Source organism: Caenorhabditis remanei, chromosome IV, assembly GCF_010183535.1.
Source record: "Caenorhabditis remanei strain PX506 chromosome IV, whole genome shotgun sequence".
In the NCBI taxonomy this organism is placed as follows: Eukaryota; Metazoa; Nematoda; class Chromadorea; order Rhabditida; family Rhabditidae; genus Caenorhabditis; species Caenorhabditis remanei.
In genome coordinates this window covers 3,951,063-3,968,246 of record NC_071331.1, presented here as the reverse complement: position 1 = coordinate 3,968,246, position 17,184 = coordinate 3,951,063, and the positions used below count along the sequence as shown (strand labels likewise).

General features: G+C 39.2%; 2 protein-coding genes across 2 annotated transcripts; one reads left to right on the top strand and one right to left on the bottom strand.

Moving 5' to 3' along the window:
- Nucleotides 1-6,315: 6,315 nt before the first annotated feature.
- Nucleotides 6,316-10,852, top strand: GCK72_012380 (uncharacterized protein; the record flags this gene model as incomplete). The annotated part of the gene is made up of 7 exons (XM_053729065.1): nucleotides 6,316-6,375; nucleotides 8,435-9,061; nucleotides 9,110-9,328; nucleotides 9,465-9,665; nucleotides 9,743-10,033; nucleotides 10,158-10,697; nucleotides 10,751-10,852. 7 exons carry the CDS (start codon nucleotides 6,316-6,318, stop codon nucleotides 10,850-10,852), a joined length of 2,040 nt encoding a protein of 679 aa, XP_053583837.1.
- Nucleotides 10,853-14,361: 3,509 nt separating this feature from the next.
- GCK72_012379 (uncharacterized protein) lies at nucleotides 14,362-17,183 on the bottom strand (the record flags this gene model as incomplete). Its single annotated transcript, XM_053729064.1, has 4 exons — nucleotides 14,362-14,436; nucleotides 15,541-15,891; nucleotides 16,952-17,086; nucleotides 17,142-17,183. The coding sequence occupies 4 exons, from the start codon at nucleotides 17,181-17,183 to the stop codon at nucleotides 14,362-14,364; spliced, it is 603 nt and encodes a 200-aa protein (XP_053583836.1).
- Between the last annotated feature and the right edge of the window lies 1 nt (nucleotide 17,184).

Below are 17,184 nucleotides of genomic sequence, written 5' to 3'. Positions count from 1 at the left end.
AGGGGGAGTTCGTGGTTCAAGAGAAATGATGGACCGTTCCACCAAAGATCATCCGATCGTAATTCATTGGTAGTGCATCCTCTGCTCAGAACATCAGCTGGATTCGATTTACCCGGAACATGAGAGAACGTGACATCTAAAGCCATGTCTTTTATCTTTCGTAAACGATTCCTTGCAAAGACATTGCTGGCACGATTGCTGTGAATCTGATCAATACAACACAACGAATCGCTCCAGATGAAAGTTTTATCCACATCCATATCCAACTCCGTTTTGAGAAAAACAGCGAGAGCAGCGGCTTTTTCCACTCCAAGAAGTTCAAGTTGAGGAATGGTGAGGGACTTTTTGTGAGGAGCAATTTTCACCTTTGCCATGAGGAATGCAGTATCGATTCCTGACTTACTGATCCGACGAAGGTATGCAACTGCGCCATATGCTGACTCGCATGCATCCGAAAACACATGAAGTTCAAAATGATCCGAATCAGAATTGGGTGTCTGGAACAGCAAACGGGGTCTTTCGATGACATCTCCAGTCCACGAAGCTTCAATGTCCTTCCATTGCTGCAGTTCATCAGGAGAAAGCGAATTGGAATCCCAACCGTGTGGACGGTTCCACAACGTTTGGAAAAACAGTTTACCACGTAGAATCACTGGCGAAAGTACTCCAAGAGGGTCGTAAACCGAAGCAATCCGACTGAGGATGAGACGTTTAGTGAGAGGCTTCTCACTATCCAACTGCTTTGGCATGGGGATACTCCAGGTGTCTTGTGCGATGTTCCACTGAATTCCCAAAATCTTTTGATCAGCAGTTATTGGCGAATCCGAGTGATCCATATCCGTCAAAGTCTTGTTGAGTTTGTCGCAGTTACTGAAGAATTGTGTGAGGTTCATCTGAGCTGAAGCAAACAATTCCTTCGATTTCCTGAAGAGATCGACACCACTTTCGATGGAATCCACTCCGTAGAAGACGTTGTCCACGTAGATGTTACGAAGAATAGAATGAGCCATCGGACTGTCGCAGGCGAGTAGATGCTTTTTCAACACGGCGTTGAGTAGGTAAGGCGACGTCTTGACACCAAAAGGGACTCTTTGAAAGCGATAGCAAGTTGGTTTCGAATCACCTGGGCTGGTCCAAAGGAAACGACAAGCATCTCGATCGGCTTGGGCCAGAGAAAGCATCAAAAAGGCTTTTTCGATGTCTCCCGAGATGAGGATGGGTGGCTTACGACATCTGAGCAGGATTCCGGGAATCTTCGGAAGAAGAGATTCGCCTGTGTGCAGGACATCGTTCAGTGATGGAGCGTCTTTTCTACTGCGAGCTGAAGCGTCAAAGACAATTCTCACTTTGGTTGTCTTGGAAGTAGTTTTGATCACAGGATGATGACTGAGATAATGAAGAACTCGACGATCACATACACTTTCGTCAGGTACGACTTCGATGAATCCACGTTTCAGCTGGTCAGCAAAAATCTTTGAATACTCAAGTAGCAAAGCGGGATCCTTTTCCAGTCGAGAGATTGTTGAACGGAGACGAAAGTAAGCGACATGTCTATTGTCCGGGAGAGTTTCCATCCCCTCCTTGAACGGAAAACAACATTCATATCGGCCGTTATCCAGACGAGTCGTTGTTTCATCAAAATATTTGGCTGTCCACTCTTCATCAGATGTTCTTGGGTTAGAGTGAATACCCGTCATCTCGACATACCAGAATTTTTGTAGATCAGCACGGAGAGCAGATAGTTCAGCAGCAGCATCAATAGACAGTAATCCCGTCTTGTTGGTCTGTGTGGCAAAAGCACAGAACGTGGGGTAGTTGTCCTCGATGTCATCCAAATCAGAAGCAATTGATGAAAGAAATTTCTCCTGAGATTCACTACAGTCGTATTTCCATTCTTTTCCAGTAATCATAGTACCACAATCCGTAAAGTGTGCGGTAGTACCATTTGCTAGAGTTTTGGTGATGGTATTCCCAATGAGTCGTGACATGAAGTCCAATCCGATTAGAATTCCAGGAGTACTAGACATTCGAGGAAGAGTGACATCAGCGTTATCGAAGAGCTCAAGTAATTCATCGTCCTTGATAGCAATCATGCGAACGGAAGAGACGAACTGTGGGGAAATGGTGAGTGGCAGAGAAACAGGCTGTTTCTTGGTATGCAAAGTTACCATACAACGAGCTGTATCCAATTCCTGCAGAGGAGAAGCAAATGGTTCAATGACAAGATGCTCCGGATCGAACGTTGGTAGATTGAGACGTGCAGCAAATTCTTGGGTGATGAAACTTCTGTCGCTGCCGGTATCAAAGAAAACGGTTGTCTCAACATGATCACCTTTGCTGTCTTCCACTGCAATTGTCATTGCCATCATAGCCACATTCTCACTGGTATCCGTTGTGTTGATAGCTTGGTGATCGACGGAAGGAGACAATAAAGAATTCTCATCTGGAGTAGTGCTGGCCTGAAGAACGATACTGGCGGGTGGAATAGCAGACGTTTTGGCCACTTCTGTAACCAATGAATGAGTTCTGACCGACGTTTTGCCAAATGCAACATGACGATCTTGTTTACCACCGCTTGGAGAATGAGAGCGAGAATTCCGACCGTCCGAAGAAGGTGTTGGAGAGTAACCACGCGAAGAAGGTGGATAAGGAGATGATCGACGAGGCGCAATTTCTCCACGATGTTGAGAACTGTAGCGAGGATTGGATCCATCTGGGCGTGGACTATCTCTGAAGCGATGATTCTGGGCTTGTTGATCATGCTGCTGATTACGGCAAAGTGAAGAATGATGTCCTCCTCGACATTTGTTGCACGGGCGCTTCCTTTCACATGTACTGCCTGTATGACCAGGACGAATGCATCGGAAGCACAAACGGAGATCGTGAGCGCGTTGGAATCGATCTTTAGCCGTGGGATAGTTGGGACACTCAGCGTGACGATGGAAACTATCCGGAGTAGCACAGAACACGCAAGGAGTACCTGGTGGTTTAGACGACAGTCCGTGAGTGGATCCATGATGAGGACTCATTTGACCATTGGTAGAATGATGTTTGCGTTGCTGCTGACTATGTGGCTGGCTTCCGGAAGACATAGTCGTTACACGTTTTTCCATAGCCGAGTTGTTTTCAGAAAAGATGGAATTTGTAACCACATCCTTCTGCACCAGACGATGAAGTGCGAGAAGAAAAGAAGACGTCGATAAATCCTCCCGATAATCGGAAGAGAATAGTTTCTCGACATACCGTTTGGGAAGTTTCCTTGCAATGATTTCCGTAGTGGAAAGATTGTCAAAAAGCGGCTCAATATTATGGAGTTGATGGAAAATGGAAGATACAGTAGTCCAATATTGAAGCACCTGAGCAGGATCTTTCACGAAGGCAACACTTGGAACGTCTTGAAGTTGACGGAAGAGATGATGTCTGGTACGGAACACATTTCCATAGGAGTTGTGAAGAAGGTGAAGAGCCAGATTATAATTGTCAGCAGTGAGCGGTAGATGTTGTACAAGTTGTTTTGCTTCTCCCGACAAATATGAGAGAAGATAATGCAGCTTAGTGACCGGTGTCAAACGCGGATTGGTGTCAATGATAGAGTTGAACAGCTCGATGAATGATTGGAATTGCACGTGGTCACCTGAGAAAACAGTTGGAGCGATGGGCGGAAGTTGAGCGTTGTACGACATGTAGTCGAAGGAGTTGAGAGGAGCAAAAGGTTGCGTTGGTTGAGCAAAATCAGCACCATGTGTGCGTGGAGGCGAAGCCACAGGTGCAGGTAGAACTGGAGGAGGTGCCGGAGCTGTAGAAGCGATAGGCATTGTCCACGTAAGCGGAACAGCAGTAGGAACAATTGGCTTCGAAGCAACAACAGCTTCGGAGGAAGTATCTGACATGTCCAAATCATCAAAAAATGGGTAATCAGATGGTGTAGACGTTGATTTCTTGTGGAGCTCGACAGCTGAGGTGAAAAGAGCTCGGAGACGTACCAATGTCTCCTCTCCCTGTTTCATAGGAAGATTAAAATCGCCGACGCGGACCAAGTAATCGTCATACACTACTTGTTCGGCTGAGTTTTTCTGAATGATGCTCAACCATTTCTCTCGCAACCGGTTCAAACGGGTGCACTCCTGACGAATCTTATGTGCGACTGCACAGATCTCTACGACCTCTTCGTAGAGAGACTCAACTTCCAACTCGACGAGTTGATTTTCAGCGGTGATTTCCTCTGCTTCATCAAGAGCATTCAGAAGCCTTTGCTTGGACAGGCCGATCTCACTTCTGATGTGTCCACTGACACTGACACGTGAAGCGGAGGAAATAGACATGGCTACTGGCTATCTGAACTCACAGAAGATTGCAGTAGAACTCCTGGGTCACCAATTGTTGAATTCCGACACTGGAATCAACAGGAATCTGTCCCAATGACAGTTATATATATATATAAAGCTGATCCACCAGCACGAATACAATAGATAGAGAATAAGACGAAGACGAATTCCCAGAATAACCAAATTTATTGACAATACTTAAACGAATAGAAAACGATCCCAAATACAATAGTTTCCCCCTTTTATACATAGAATATTAACATATATGAATTTATTGTAATTAGTTCTTATGGAAAATTATCATATGGAAATATTTCATATGATAATTTTTCCCAGAAGATCAAGTGTTCAGAAATCACTTGACAAGCAGTTTTACAATTCTTCACACCACAAACTGCCGTTTGGAATAGATGGACCAGATGGGTACCGTTCCTACTGGCACAATCTCCAAAAAGAGAAGTTGAGATTCTCTCGTTGTAACCTCAAGGAAGGCGAGGTGATGGTCTGGGCGACCATCGCATCTACGGGACGATTCATGATTTGTGTCAAAAAACTGAATGGAACCGATTATCGAATTGTCCTTCGTCAAGGATTGGCGTGTTTTGACGTAGAAACCGGAACGGAACCGTTTCTTCTGTTCAGCAATTCGGTAGATTTTCTTGCTCTGTTTATTGGAACTCCGTCATGTTGAAAGATAAAGTTTCCGTTCCGGTTTCTACGCCAAAATGGCATCAATCCTCGACGAATGACAATTCGATAATCGGCTCCATTCAGTTTTTTGACACAAATCATGACTTCAATCGTGCCGTAGATGCGATGACCGCCCAGACCATCACCTCGCCACCTTTGAGGTTACGAAGAGAGAATCTCAACTTCTTTTTTTGGAGATTGTGCCAGAAGGAACGGTACCCATCTGGTCCATCTGCTCTAAACGACAGTTTGTGAGGTGAAGAATTGTAAAACTGCTTCAATGAGAACGCTCCTGCTCTTGTTCGACCGAATCATGAGCTTGGGTACAGATGAACACAATTACTCTGAAACAATTCACAACCAGAAGGCGTTTTTATGGAAAAATTGGCACCGGAAGCCGTTTCAGGTGGTTGGGTGCCAAAAACCACTCAACGTACAGTCGACCAACAATTTTTCTGGAAATGTCAGGGAAACGAGGTCAGACTGACTAAAAACGTTTTTGAAACCATATCAAAATGAATTTGTAAGACTTTGACCAAAAAAAAGAGTTCTTCCAAGTGGAACGATACTTTTGTGGAATCGTCAAAATCGAAATTTTTGATTTTCTCAAATCTGGGTCACGGTGTAAGAATAAAAACACATGGACCCGAATTCTGTTTGAATATAAAGTATTTTTCATGTGGACACCTTTTTATAAAAATTAAGGTGAGCCCTGTTTTTCGAAAAAAAGAGGGGTGGAACGATACTTTTGTGGAGTAGTGTATATGTATTTTTGCAGAGCAGAGAAAGAGGCGTTTTTTTGACATTGTTTCACTTTTTCAATGAAAATGTGAACATTTTTGACAAGGCCCAGTCCTAACAAGTATTCAGAGATTTTTCGAAATCCTTATAACCCTTTTTGATTAGCCGCCGCTGAAACCTTGATCCTATGCGGAACCCACGATGCTCTCTCTTGTCCCCTCATCTTGGCACGATGCCAACCTTCGTGTGTGGTCGAAAAAGTCACTGCCCCCCTCCTCCTCGACGCGCTGGGCGCAAGACACCCCTCACATAAAACTGTTTCCGCGACAGATCGGTGGTGCCTTGGGCGGTTAGACAGTGTGTGATGTAATAGAGACGGTTAGAGAAAAAAGAGGTATGGGTGTCCGTCTCTCCCGCCAACCCGATTCTTATCTTTCAATTAGTTTCTCTTCTTTTTTGAATGTATGTTCTGCCGTCTATTTCTCTTCAACGTTTTATTCTTTCTAATTGATTTCTTTTTTTCAGAACTTACGTATTTCCACGAGCTCATTGAAGAAAAATGTCTGCGAACAAGATGATGCAATACACCACGAAAAGCGGCAAAGTGCGAGTTCGCACGGTAAGTTAATTTATATCTAACTAGGAAAAGTCATAGAGTCAGTTTTGTGACACGCGAAAAAATTTGTGCAACTTAAAAAAAAATTTCAAATCTTTGTAACTTTCTGGCACTGTTTTGGAATTTTTGGACATTCGGACACACCGACATACAGATAGACACAAAGTTTGTGTTTTTGGTCCAGCCTTTGACTCAAAAGTATAATTTTTTGACAAACTTTTTGAACAAAAAACTGAAAACTCAACCTAATCTTCAAGGGGGACTGCGGTATTCCAAAAATTGAGATTTTTTGATAAGGATCGACCCAGAATTTTGTAGAAAAGAGAAGAATCTCTTGGAGCCAGGTCCGAAAATTAGTCTAAAACGAGTTATGATGTCTCAAAGTGTCAAAAAAGGGCCTCTCGTCGTGAAGATTTGCCTTATTTTCAAAGTAAAATTCTCTCGCCGGAACATGAAAAAATTTTGAAATTCATATAAGGCAAATGTTCACGGCGAGAGGCCCTTTTTTGACACTTTGAGGCCTCATAACTCGTTCGTTTCAGATGAGTTTTCGGACCTGGCTCCAAGAGACTTTTCTCTTTTCTACAAAATTCTGAGTTGATTCATATCAAAAATCTCAATTTTTGGAATACCGCAGTCCCCCTTTAAGGTATTAATATGATTTTGACAATCTTGACTGGATTTTTTAAATGAACTACAGTAGCGATCATGGGTGAGTACACCTGCATACTTTCATATGTATCTCAGCTGAAACAAGTCCGTTTTGCGTAAACTTTTTTTTCAAAGATAGTTGAAACATTCAGCAATACGACAATCAGTTTTTTGAAATAGTTCCAATTGTGATTTTTTTTGATAATCGATTTTTCCTGATTATGATTTGAAAATTCGAAAAAAAAACTTTTTATTTTTTTCTTGGAGTTATTGAGTTTTTAATGTAAAAATGTTGGAAAACACTCAAATAAACAAAAAATAATGTTGAATCGGCATTCTACGTTTTAAGCATCGTGCCACAGCTCCAGAAGTCAAAAGTGTCGCCCTCGGGAAAATCATCATAACTCATCAAGAAATGCTTCAAATTAGTTGAAACATGTACGAAAAGATGTGTCTTGAACTTTTCTACGAACAAACATCAAAAAATTACATTTTTAGAAAAAATAATTTTTCTTATTTTTTTCACTCAAAATTTTTTTGATTCCCATTTTTTCCTAATTTTCGATAGTTTCTGGCTATAAAACGAATATACTTTTGAAAAACTGGTTACAAACTGTTTTTTCACACATAATCAAACACATTTCTGCATTCTTTGTTCGTTTTATAGCCAGAAAATTAGGAAAAAATGGGAATCAAAAAAATTTTGAGTGAAAAAAATAAGAAAAATTATTTTTTCTAAAAATGTAATTTTTTGATGTTTGTTCGTAGAAAAGTTCAAGACACATCTTTTCGTACATGTTTCAACTAATTTGAAGCATTTCTTGATGAGTTATGATGATTTTCCCGAGGGCGACACTTTTGACTTCTGGAGCTGTGGCACGATGCTTAAAACGTAGAATGCCGATTCAACATCATTTTTTGTTTATTTGAGTGTTTTCCAACATTTTTACATTAAAAACTCAATAACTCCAAGAGAAAAATAAAAGTTTTTTTTTCGAATTTTTAAATCATGATCAGGAAAAATCGATTATCAAAAAAAAAATCACAATTGGAACTATTTCAAAAAACTGATTGTCGTATTGCTGAATGTTTCAGCTATCTTTGAAAAAAAATTTACGCAAAACGGACTTGTTTCAGCTGAGATACATATGAAAGTATGCAGGTGTACTCACCCATGATCGCTACTGTACGTTTCAAGGTACCTGGTGCTTTAGGCTTCAAGATTTAACCCTAAAAAGGTTTATTTTCAAACTTCAACTTTATTTTTCTCGAATATCAGACCTCGAGGCAAAAATTGGATATATTTTTGGAATCAGCGTTTTCTTGGCTTTCCAATGATATAGGTCACGTCCTACAACTCCAAACTGACTCCATGATATCAAGTCTCCATTCAATAATTTCCTAATTTCAGATGCCGAACGATAATGAAAAGAGTGCGTTATACACTGTTCTCAAAAATGCCGTCAACGTGTACACCCCCATTGTCAAAGGATTGCTCCAGCCCCAACTCGTCGCTGAACGCCCAGCTGGCGATCTGGAGAGAGTTTTGGCCTTCCGAAAACAGCAAAAGACCAGATTCAACGATGAAAGTGATAAGACCCGAGGAGTCATGGTCAAGGAAGATATTGGAAAGGGCGAGTGGATACTGGAGATTACGGGTGAAATCTATCTGGAGTCCCAAGTCAAGGATAGATCGCTAATGGAGGGAGAAAATTCCCATTATCTCTACAAAGACATCAGATTGGGAGCAGGAAACGAACCGATCTGCATGGCGGTGTGGAAACAGGAGACCGTCGGAAGATACATCCGACGGTCCTGCCAGCCGACTTGCCGGCTCGTCCATCTCTATGGAACCGAACTTCATTTGATGGTGGAAGCTCTGCAACCAATGAAGAGTGGCGAAGAAGTAACATTGCCTCTTGAGGCGGACTGCCAGGACTTCAAAGACCAATTGAAATGCCTTTACCATCAAGCGAATCCGGAAGACTGCCCATTGGAAAAGGAGCGATTATTGAGAAAGGCGCAGAAAGAGAATTCGGTAAGAGAATTTCGTCTGGTGGTTATGAACTGATTTTTTTCCTACCAGACTGCTTACTCAACTGTCGTCACTCTCACGGATTCCGATGAGGAAATCGAAATCATTGTCCCACGAAAGCCAGAATCGATAAAATCTCCAGGATCGTCGTCATCCGATGCCTCAGCTCGCCCCTCTCCAGAAGCGCCGAAAGCTCCAGCGGTTCTACGGGACTCTGAAATCCAGGGATCTTTGAATCGTGAAAATGGGAACCGTCGTGAAAATGAGGAAGTGAGTTTTCGCAGTTTTGAAAAGCCGGGCCGGGTCGCAACTTTTTCGACCCGAAATTTTGCAGTTCTGGTTACTAGGAGCCCGTAGAAAACAGAAAATTTAGCAGAATCAAAAAAATTTAAACAAAATTTTTCAGAACCTTCCCGTCACTCCTCAAGTACCAACGACTACTCCAAATCCTGTCGCTCAGAACGTAATTTTCATCGAGGATCCTCTCCGCCGGGACACTTCCACATCTGGAGATGCTCCAGCCGTGAATGATCCACGAGAACCCAGATCGTTGAGAGCCGTGTCACCACCAAATGATGCCGCTTCCTCATCATCAACAAGTTTAGAAGTAAGCTTTTTTTTCATAATTTTGATTTCAAAGTTCCCGAAATTTCCACGTCGCAGCTTACTCATGTAAACTTTCAGAATGCGGAACCAGAAACGGCACCAGAAACGATGGATGCTCCAGAACCGATGGATACTCCAGAAGCAGCAGCTTATGAACCAGAGGAGGCTCTAGCTCCAGTAGACGTAGCTACACCTGCTCCGCCAACAAGAAGACGTCTTCGATCTGCTGGAAATGGACGAGCAGCAGCTCTCGATCTCACGGAGCCAGTCCAGGTTGTTGTTCCAGTGATTGTTGCACCTGCTTCACGGACCAGAATGCACTGTCAAGTCGCCAAGAAGACAACAGGAGCCACAGTAGCTAGAGACCAGGTAAGTTTTTATGCACTTTACGCCAATAGTTATCGGACTATCAGTGATGTCCCTAGAGAGTGACTTCTGTTATGATGTCGAAACAGGAAATTTTAATGCATAATTAACCCATCCCTATTTTCAGAACGCACGATCTGGAAACTCTATCACGTCGCCAATAACCGATCGTCACACCTGTCACACCCGTCCGACTGCCAGAAGTGCACCTGCTCCTCCAACTATCCGCAATGCTCCTGTTGCCCCACCAGCCGGAAGGAGGAATAGAAAAGCCCAACGTCAGGAACAAGCAGCGTATGCACGTAGTTGCAAACGAGAGAATAATGAAGCTCTAGCTGCCACCAATGTGGATTCAGCTCCTGCGCCTCCCGGAGCTCCTACTGCTTCAGTAGTCGTCAATCTTCCGACTACTCGACGAAGACGTGCGAGTCAGGCGTGTTCCCTTGTGGCTACAGTTTCGACGCGTCGTCCTGCTCCGAGCTCGTTTCCCGCACCTCCTCCAACTTCCCGTCCAGCTGCTCCTCGACGATCGGCTCCAGGACCATCTGTACCTCCTGCAGCCTGTGCTCCACCAAGAGCCCGACAAATTTCTATGGGCGATCAGGATGCGATTGCACTCATCGGACAATCAATGCATCCCACTCGAGCAGCTGTCAAGCAGCTAAAGGTAAATTCTTTCTTTTTTGGGTCAAAACTAGTATTCAATTTAATTTTTTCAAGGACAAAACGACAAATGGAGTTTCTGGAGCACCGGCCGTCAAAAAGCCAAGAAAGACTGCAAGACTACAACAAGTAAAAAGAGGCAGAGGTGGCAAGAAATAACTGTTTTTTATTTATTTAAAGATTTGATTGAATCGCTGTTCTAATTATCTTCTTTTTGTTATCTTTATTCGTTTTTTTGTTTTCTTAGCGTTTTGTTTTCTAAATAAATAAGTTGCGTTATAAAAAATAGCTTTATAGTTTTTTTCAGACCGAATATTTTTTGAATACATTATCGGTTTCAGTACTTTGTCATTAATTAACTTTGTCATCAACTAATTTCAACTATAATAATTAAGCAATTCCCATCAACTAATTAAGCAATTCCCTATTAAAATGACAATCTTTACAATTACAATGATTCGTTTAATGGTGTTTTTGTGCCAACATATATAATTGATACACTTTGACAACTAATTATATTGGAGTGTTCAATAGTCTTCTTCCAGATGAATCATGTTGCGAATTATCTGAAATTCTAGGAATATGCACAACTGATAGCGCTTACATTAACAACCCACTCAAAAAACAACTTTTTCGTTTCACAATACAGTTAAAAGAACCTGCACATCTCTGAATATTGCTCGCTATTATTTTAAAATCTTAAAGCTGCAATAATTATAATAAACAATTTGGAAAATATTTCATTGTACTACGTTGACTTCCTAGCAAAAAGTCATCTCAGTTTCCACCTACTACATTTTTTTAGGCTAATCCACAACTGTTGTTTGTCTTTGAAAGTTCAGGTAATAAAACAGAGAATTTTACTGTTTGTTTAGAAACTATGAAATTGAGGTTGAATAAAACAGATAGCGTCGACATGCAATGCATCAATTTATTTTTGAGTGTCTGCCAACAACCATTTTTTGGAACATAGAAAAAAACATTTTTCATGCGGTTGTTTATGAAAGATTCATTATGCAGCTGCCTAATCTGTAAATCCTATAACAAGACCAGTAAAAATAAAAAAAACAAAGTGATATTGTTGAATCAGTCAAACAATTTTGAATATACAAAAAAAAATCGTATTAATCTAAGAGAAAATGTTATGATCTATTAATTGACGATATGAAACAGCGAAAAAAAAATTGCATTTAAGGTTACTCGGGAAAACAATAAAAAGTTTGGGTTTACTGTTGCGCTCAATCTTTAAGAAACCTCGAAGTTGAATGAATACTAAAGATTGAAAGCTTTTCTGCTTCACTCACGGTCTCCTGGGACGATTTTAGGGGCAGATTACGTCATCAAACGTGGAATGTCACGAAAAATGAAAAATTACTGAAAATTCACACGTGAGGGCTTTTTTGAACGGGGAATGAAGTGATCATCCATTTTCTCGAGAACCAGGGCAAATCTCAAAAAACTGTCACACAGTTTTGTTCGAAACCGTGTTATGAACCCACCAATAATGTTTTGTGTTTTTCTGTTGAGTAACTTTTGAGTTATCCTATGTTGAAAAATCAACTAAAAACACCTGACTTTTTCAACAACTTTGAAATATCTGACCTCATTTTGCATATATCAAAACTCCATTCTCTCTAATTTTTTCTTATGTTCATTGGCTACCATTTGCACTCATTCATTACGTGTTTGCTTCTTAACTGGCCAAGTTATATCACTTTATGCTTTGACACTATTTTCTTGTCAGAACTGGAATAGCTGTTATAACTCGGTTTCGAACAAAACTGAGTGAGCCAATTTTAGAAAAACGCGTTGGTTCTCGAGAAAATGGATGACCACTTCATTCCCCGTTCAAAAAAGCCCTCACGTCTGAATTTTCTGTAATTTTTCATTTTTCGTGACATTCCACGTTTGATGACGTAATCTGCCCCTAAAATCATCCTAGGAGACCGTGTCACTAACAAGTTTTTCTATTTGAAAATGTTTAAATTTTGGTAATAATACAGCATAAAATCTTTTTTTTTAAATATTTATTTTTCATTTCATTACTTGCTTACATGGAATGTACTCCGACTGCTCCCCCACAACTTGCGAGTTTATTGGCTCATTTGATAGATTCTGCGAAAAAAATGACCAATCCGGGAGCTTTTCCGGTGACTGGACCTATTTTTCAAGATATTGAGATTTTTAGAAAAAATTATTTTTGGAAAAAAAAATTTCTAATTTTTTTTCATTAATTTTTTTGTCTACAATGCAGCATGTAGAGCAAATAGGAAATGCATGTAATAGATACATAATGTCTTCAGCTACAAAAAATTGAAATTTAAACTAAAAAAATTATTTCGAAAATGTTTGAATTTTTCTAAAAACTGAAGGCCTCCAAAAAAAACTTTTTTTTTAAACCATGAAGGTGTGAGTTTTCAACTTTGAAAAAAAAGAACAACTCATTTTGTGTATTTTTTTCAAAAAAAAATTGGGGGTACCCGCACTGAAAAAAGAAATACATTTTGTTGAAAATTTCGGTTTTTCAAGATTTTGATGGGTATAGAAAATATGACATTTCTTCTGTTTAAGATCTGAAAACAATCTTTAATTCAAAAAAAAATTAACAACCACAGGCATGTAAAACCTGTATCAAAAAGTTTTAATGCTTTCTGATCAGTTTTCAATTCGAGGCAGAGACTCATAAATTACATTTATTTCAAGTAGTGAAAACTTCAAACGTGCGGCACGTCCTTCAAACATCAAATAAACGGTTTTTGTTTTACAAACACACTCAAAATAGATGAATTAACAAATTCGGTCACTTTAAACAAAAATTTTGAATTTTACGTTTTTATGAAAATTTCATGTGGTCCCCCCTTATGAAATTTTCATGAAAAATTAAAATTTGAAATTTCCGTTTAAAGTGACCGAATTTGTTCATTCTTCTATTTTGAGTGTGTTTGTAAAACAAAAACCGTTTATTTGAAGTTTGAAGCACGTGCCGCACGTTTGAAGTTTTCACTACTTGAAATAAATGTAATTTATGAGTCTCTGCCTCGAATTGAAAACTGATCAGAAAGCATTAAAACTTTTTGATACAGGTTTTACATGCCTGTGGTTGTTAATTTTTTTTTGAATTAAAGATTGTTTTCAGATCTTAAACAGAAGAAATGTCATATTTTCTATACCCATCAAAATCTTGAAAAACCGAAATTTTCAACAAAATGTATTTCTTTTTTCAGTGCGGGTACCCCCAATTTTTTTTTGAAAAAAATACACAAAATGAGTTGTTCTTTTTTTTCAAAGTTGAAAACTCACACCTTCATGGTTTAAAAAAAAAGTTTTTTTTGGAGGCCTTCAGTTTTTAGAAAAATTCAAACATTTTCGAAATAATTTTTTTAGTTTAAATTTTAGTTTTTTGTAGCTGAAGACATTATGTATCTACTACATGTGTTTTCTATTTGCTCTCCATGCTGCATTGTAGACAAAAAAATTAATGAAAAAAAATTAGAAATTTTTTTTTCCAAAAATAATTTTTTCTAAAAATCTCAATATCTTGAAAAATAGGTCCAGTCACCGGAAAAGCTCCCGGATTGGTCATTTTTTTCGCAGAATCTATCAAATGAGCCAATAAACTCGCAAGTTGTGGGGGAGCAGTCGGAGTACATTCCATGTTAGTTCAATATTCACAAAATTTTACAAAATTGTGGTTTTGGCTTTTTCTGCTTTCGGAGTGTCTCTCGAACCGCTACATCGAAGATCTGTAAAGTTAAACAAAGTTTAAAAAAAAACGTTTTGAGATTTTCTGGATGCTCTTGAAAATTTTAGAAAATAAGAAAACTTTTTGAGAATCAATTATCAAAATGATCTTTATAACTTCATATGTAAACAATTTGAAACAGAAAAAAATTCAATCTGGATTTTCAAATGTCGTCTGATAACTGTTTCAGACTGCTCATTTTTTCCCATACTTGCGAACGTTAATGTGCCGCGGGAATGAGTTTTTTGGTAATTTTCGCGTTTTTTGGCACCTTTTCCCGGCCCGCGGCACATTAACAAATAGCCATCCGGCCCGTAGTAGGACACGGACATAGAACTCGTCGAGATCTACAGTTTGGTATATTTTTCAGATTATAATAATGAATTTGAAGCTAGTTACGCGTCGGCCCCGTTCGGCCCGGTTTGCAAGTATGCTTTTTTTTCCAGACAAAGTTATCTGTTTCACTGGGTCGTTTTCAATATCTTGCAGTAAGATCACAATTATCACAGTTTGGGCAGAAATTAAAAAAAAATTGAATTGAGCGGTAACTTTGAGAAAAACATTTACTGTTATGTTTTGTTTATATTTGCAACAAATTTATTAGGGAATGCTAGATCCTAGATCCTTCAATTAGACAGAAGAAATGAAAAATCTAGTTTGAAACAGGTTTTCAGTCTCGAAAAAGCCATTTTGCCCTAGAAATCATTTTAAATTCATTTAATTCAGTTCAGTGAAGTGTTCTGCAAAATTTGATTGCATATTTTGAATCAGTGTGTTGAGAAGTACCTAGAAGTACCAATTCGAAGGGCACAATTACGTGTGGAACATTCCCTAGTTAGGCCAAAAATCACATTCGAGAAAAAAATATTCACACGATTTTCGAAATTCTCGAAAATTCTAGAAATTGCATATTTGAGTTTCCGATTTTGATGTATCAAAATTAGTACGTGTAAACAGTTTTTGTGATAGATTTAAATAGAAACAGTCCAGATTTTCTTTTTTTGGAAATTTCGGCATACAGACTGACATTCCAGATCATATTTCCATATATCCCAAACCAAGAACAGTACATTTTTCCCAAAAACTTTTCCCAAAAAATGCTCACCTCCTTGACTCCCTCCTTACTCTTCGCGGAGCACTCAAAATACCCAACTGCTCCAATCCTTTGAGCAACTTCCACTCCTTGTTCATACTTCACAGGTACCTGTCTTTTTTTCTCTAATTCTCTCAGCGTCTCTTCATCGTCCCTCAAATCTTTCTTATTTCCAACCAGTAAGAACGGCACTTTCGGGCAGAAGTGTTTGATCTCGGGGGTCCATTTCTCAATGACATTTTCCAGGGAATCAGGGAAGTCGATTGAGAAACAGATAAGAATGATATGAGTTTCCGGGTAGGAAAGTGGGCGGAGCCTCTCGTAGTCCTCTTGTCCAGCAGTGTCCCATAGGTCTAGTTGGACCTAAAAAAGAATTTGGATTCTTGCCGATACAAAACAATTATATGTTGCTGACTAAATAAAATAAACTGATATTGTGAAACAGAAAATTTTGGGATGATAAGAAAAAAGCCAGACGCAGAGCGGTGAACATACTGTTGCAGACAGTTTTCAAAATGAGTTGTATGCAATATTCATATTTTTCTGAGGGCGTGTTACAAAAATACGGAAATGCTCAAAAAATTTCTTTGCTTAATATATTTAAAATTTTTATACTTCCAAATTTTCGGCCCGTCCTGACAGCATAATTGTACGGAATGACATTTTCCGATATCCGGAATCCGGGATTCCCGATGATTCGAAGACCAAGTCATTATTTCGAGTGTTTTTAATGAAAAATAAAGTTTAAACTACTTTTGAGAACCAAAACTGAAAAGAAGTACTGTAGTCGTCTTTTAAGCTCAAAAAATCGCTGAAATTTCAACTTTCGGATACCGCAAATGGGAAACTCAAAAAACCGGAATCCGGAATCCGGAACCGGAATGAAAAAAAACCCGAAATTCCAGAATTTCGGAATCCGGACAACTGTCCCTGATAAGACGCTTCGAGAAAAGATACCTATTTTTTACCAAAGTTTTGGAATTTTTGGAAATATTACATTAAAAAGACCAATTTTTGATGCATAATCAGGTTATGATTGAATTCTGACGGATAGTCAAAAATTCGACGTTTTCGGAAAAAAATAAATTTCAAATCTTCGTTCAAAATTGGGTTCAAAATAATTTTTGAATTTCAAACACAATTTTGCCCCTGCAGTGACAAGTTTGTGAGAAAAATCCAAAAACGGCAAAACTCCGGCCGAAAAATTTACCAAAAATTAAGATTTTTGCTGGTTTTTCACAATTTACAGGGACTCAAACTACAGATTCTTGGAAATAGTACTAAAATCTAGGGCTGTTAAAACGGGCGTTTTTCGTTGCAATTATAAAATTTGTTTGAAAATAAAAACTTTTAATGCTGTTTCTCAAAGTCCATAAAAATTACTACCATTTTGATAACTTTTGGAGAAATTGTTTGGACTCACATATTTCCCATCGACCTCTATATCAATCGAGTCCGTGTCAAATACCGTCGGCACGTATGCTTCTGGAAACTGGTTCTTACTAAACACGATCAAAAGAGAGGTCTTCCCACAGGCACCATCACCAACCACCACGAGCTGAAAGGAGCCAAAGTTACCAGAAAAATAATAATTAAATTAAAAAAATAGTTACCTTCTTGCGAATGTCATGAACAGTTTTCTCCGGGTGACCCATC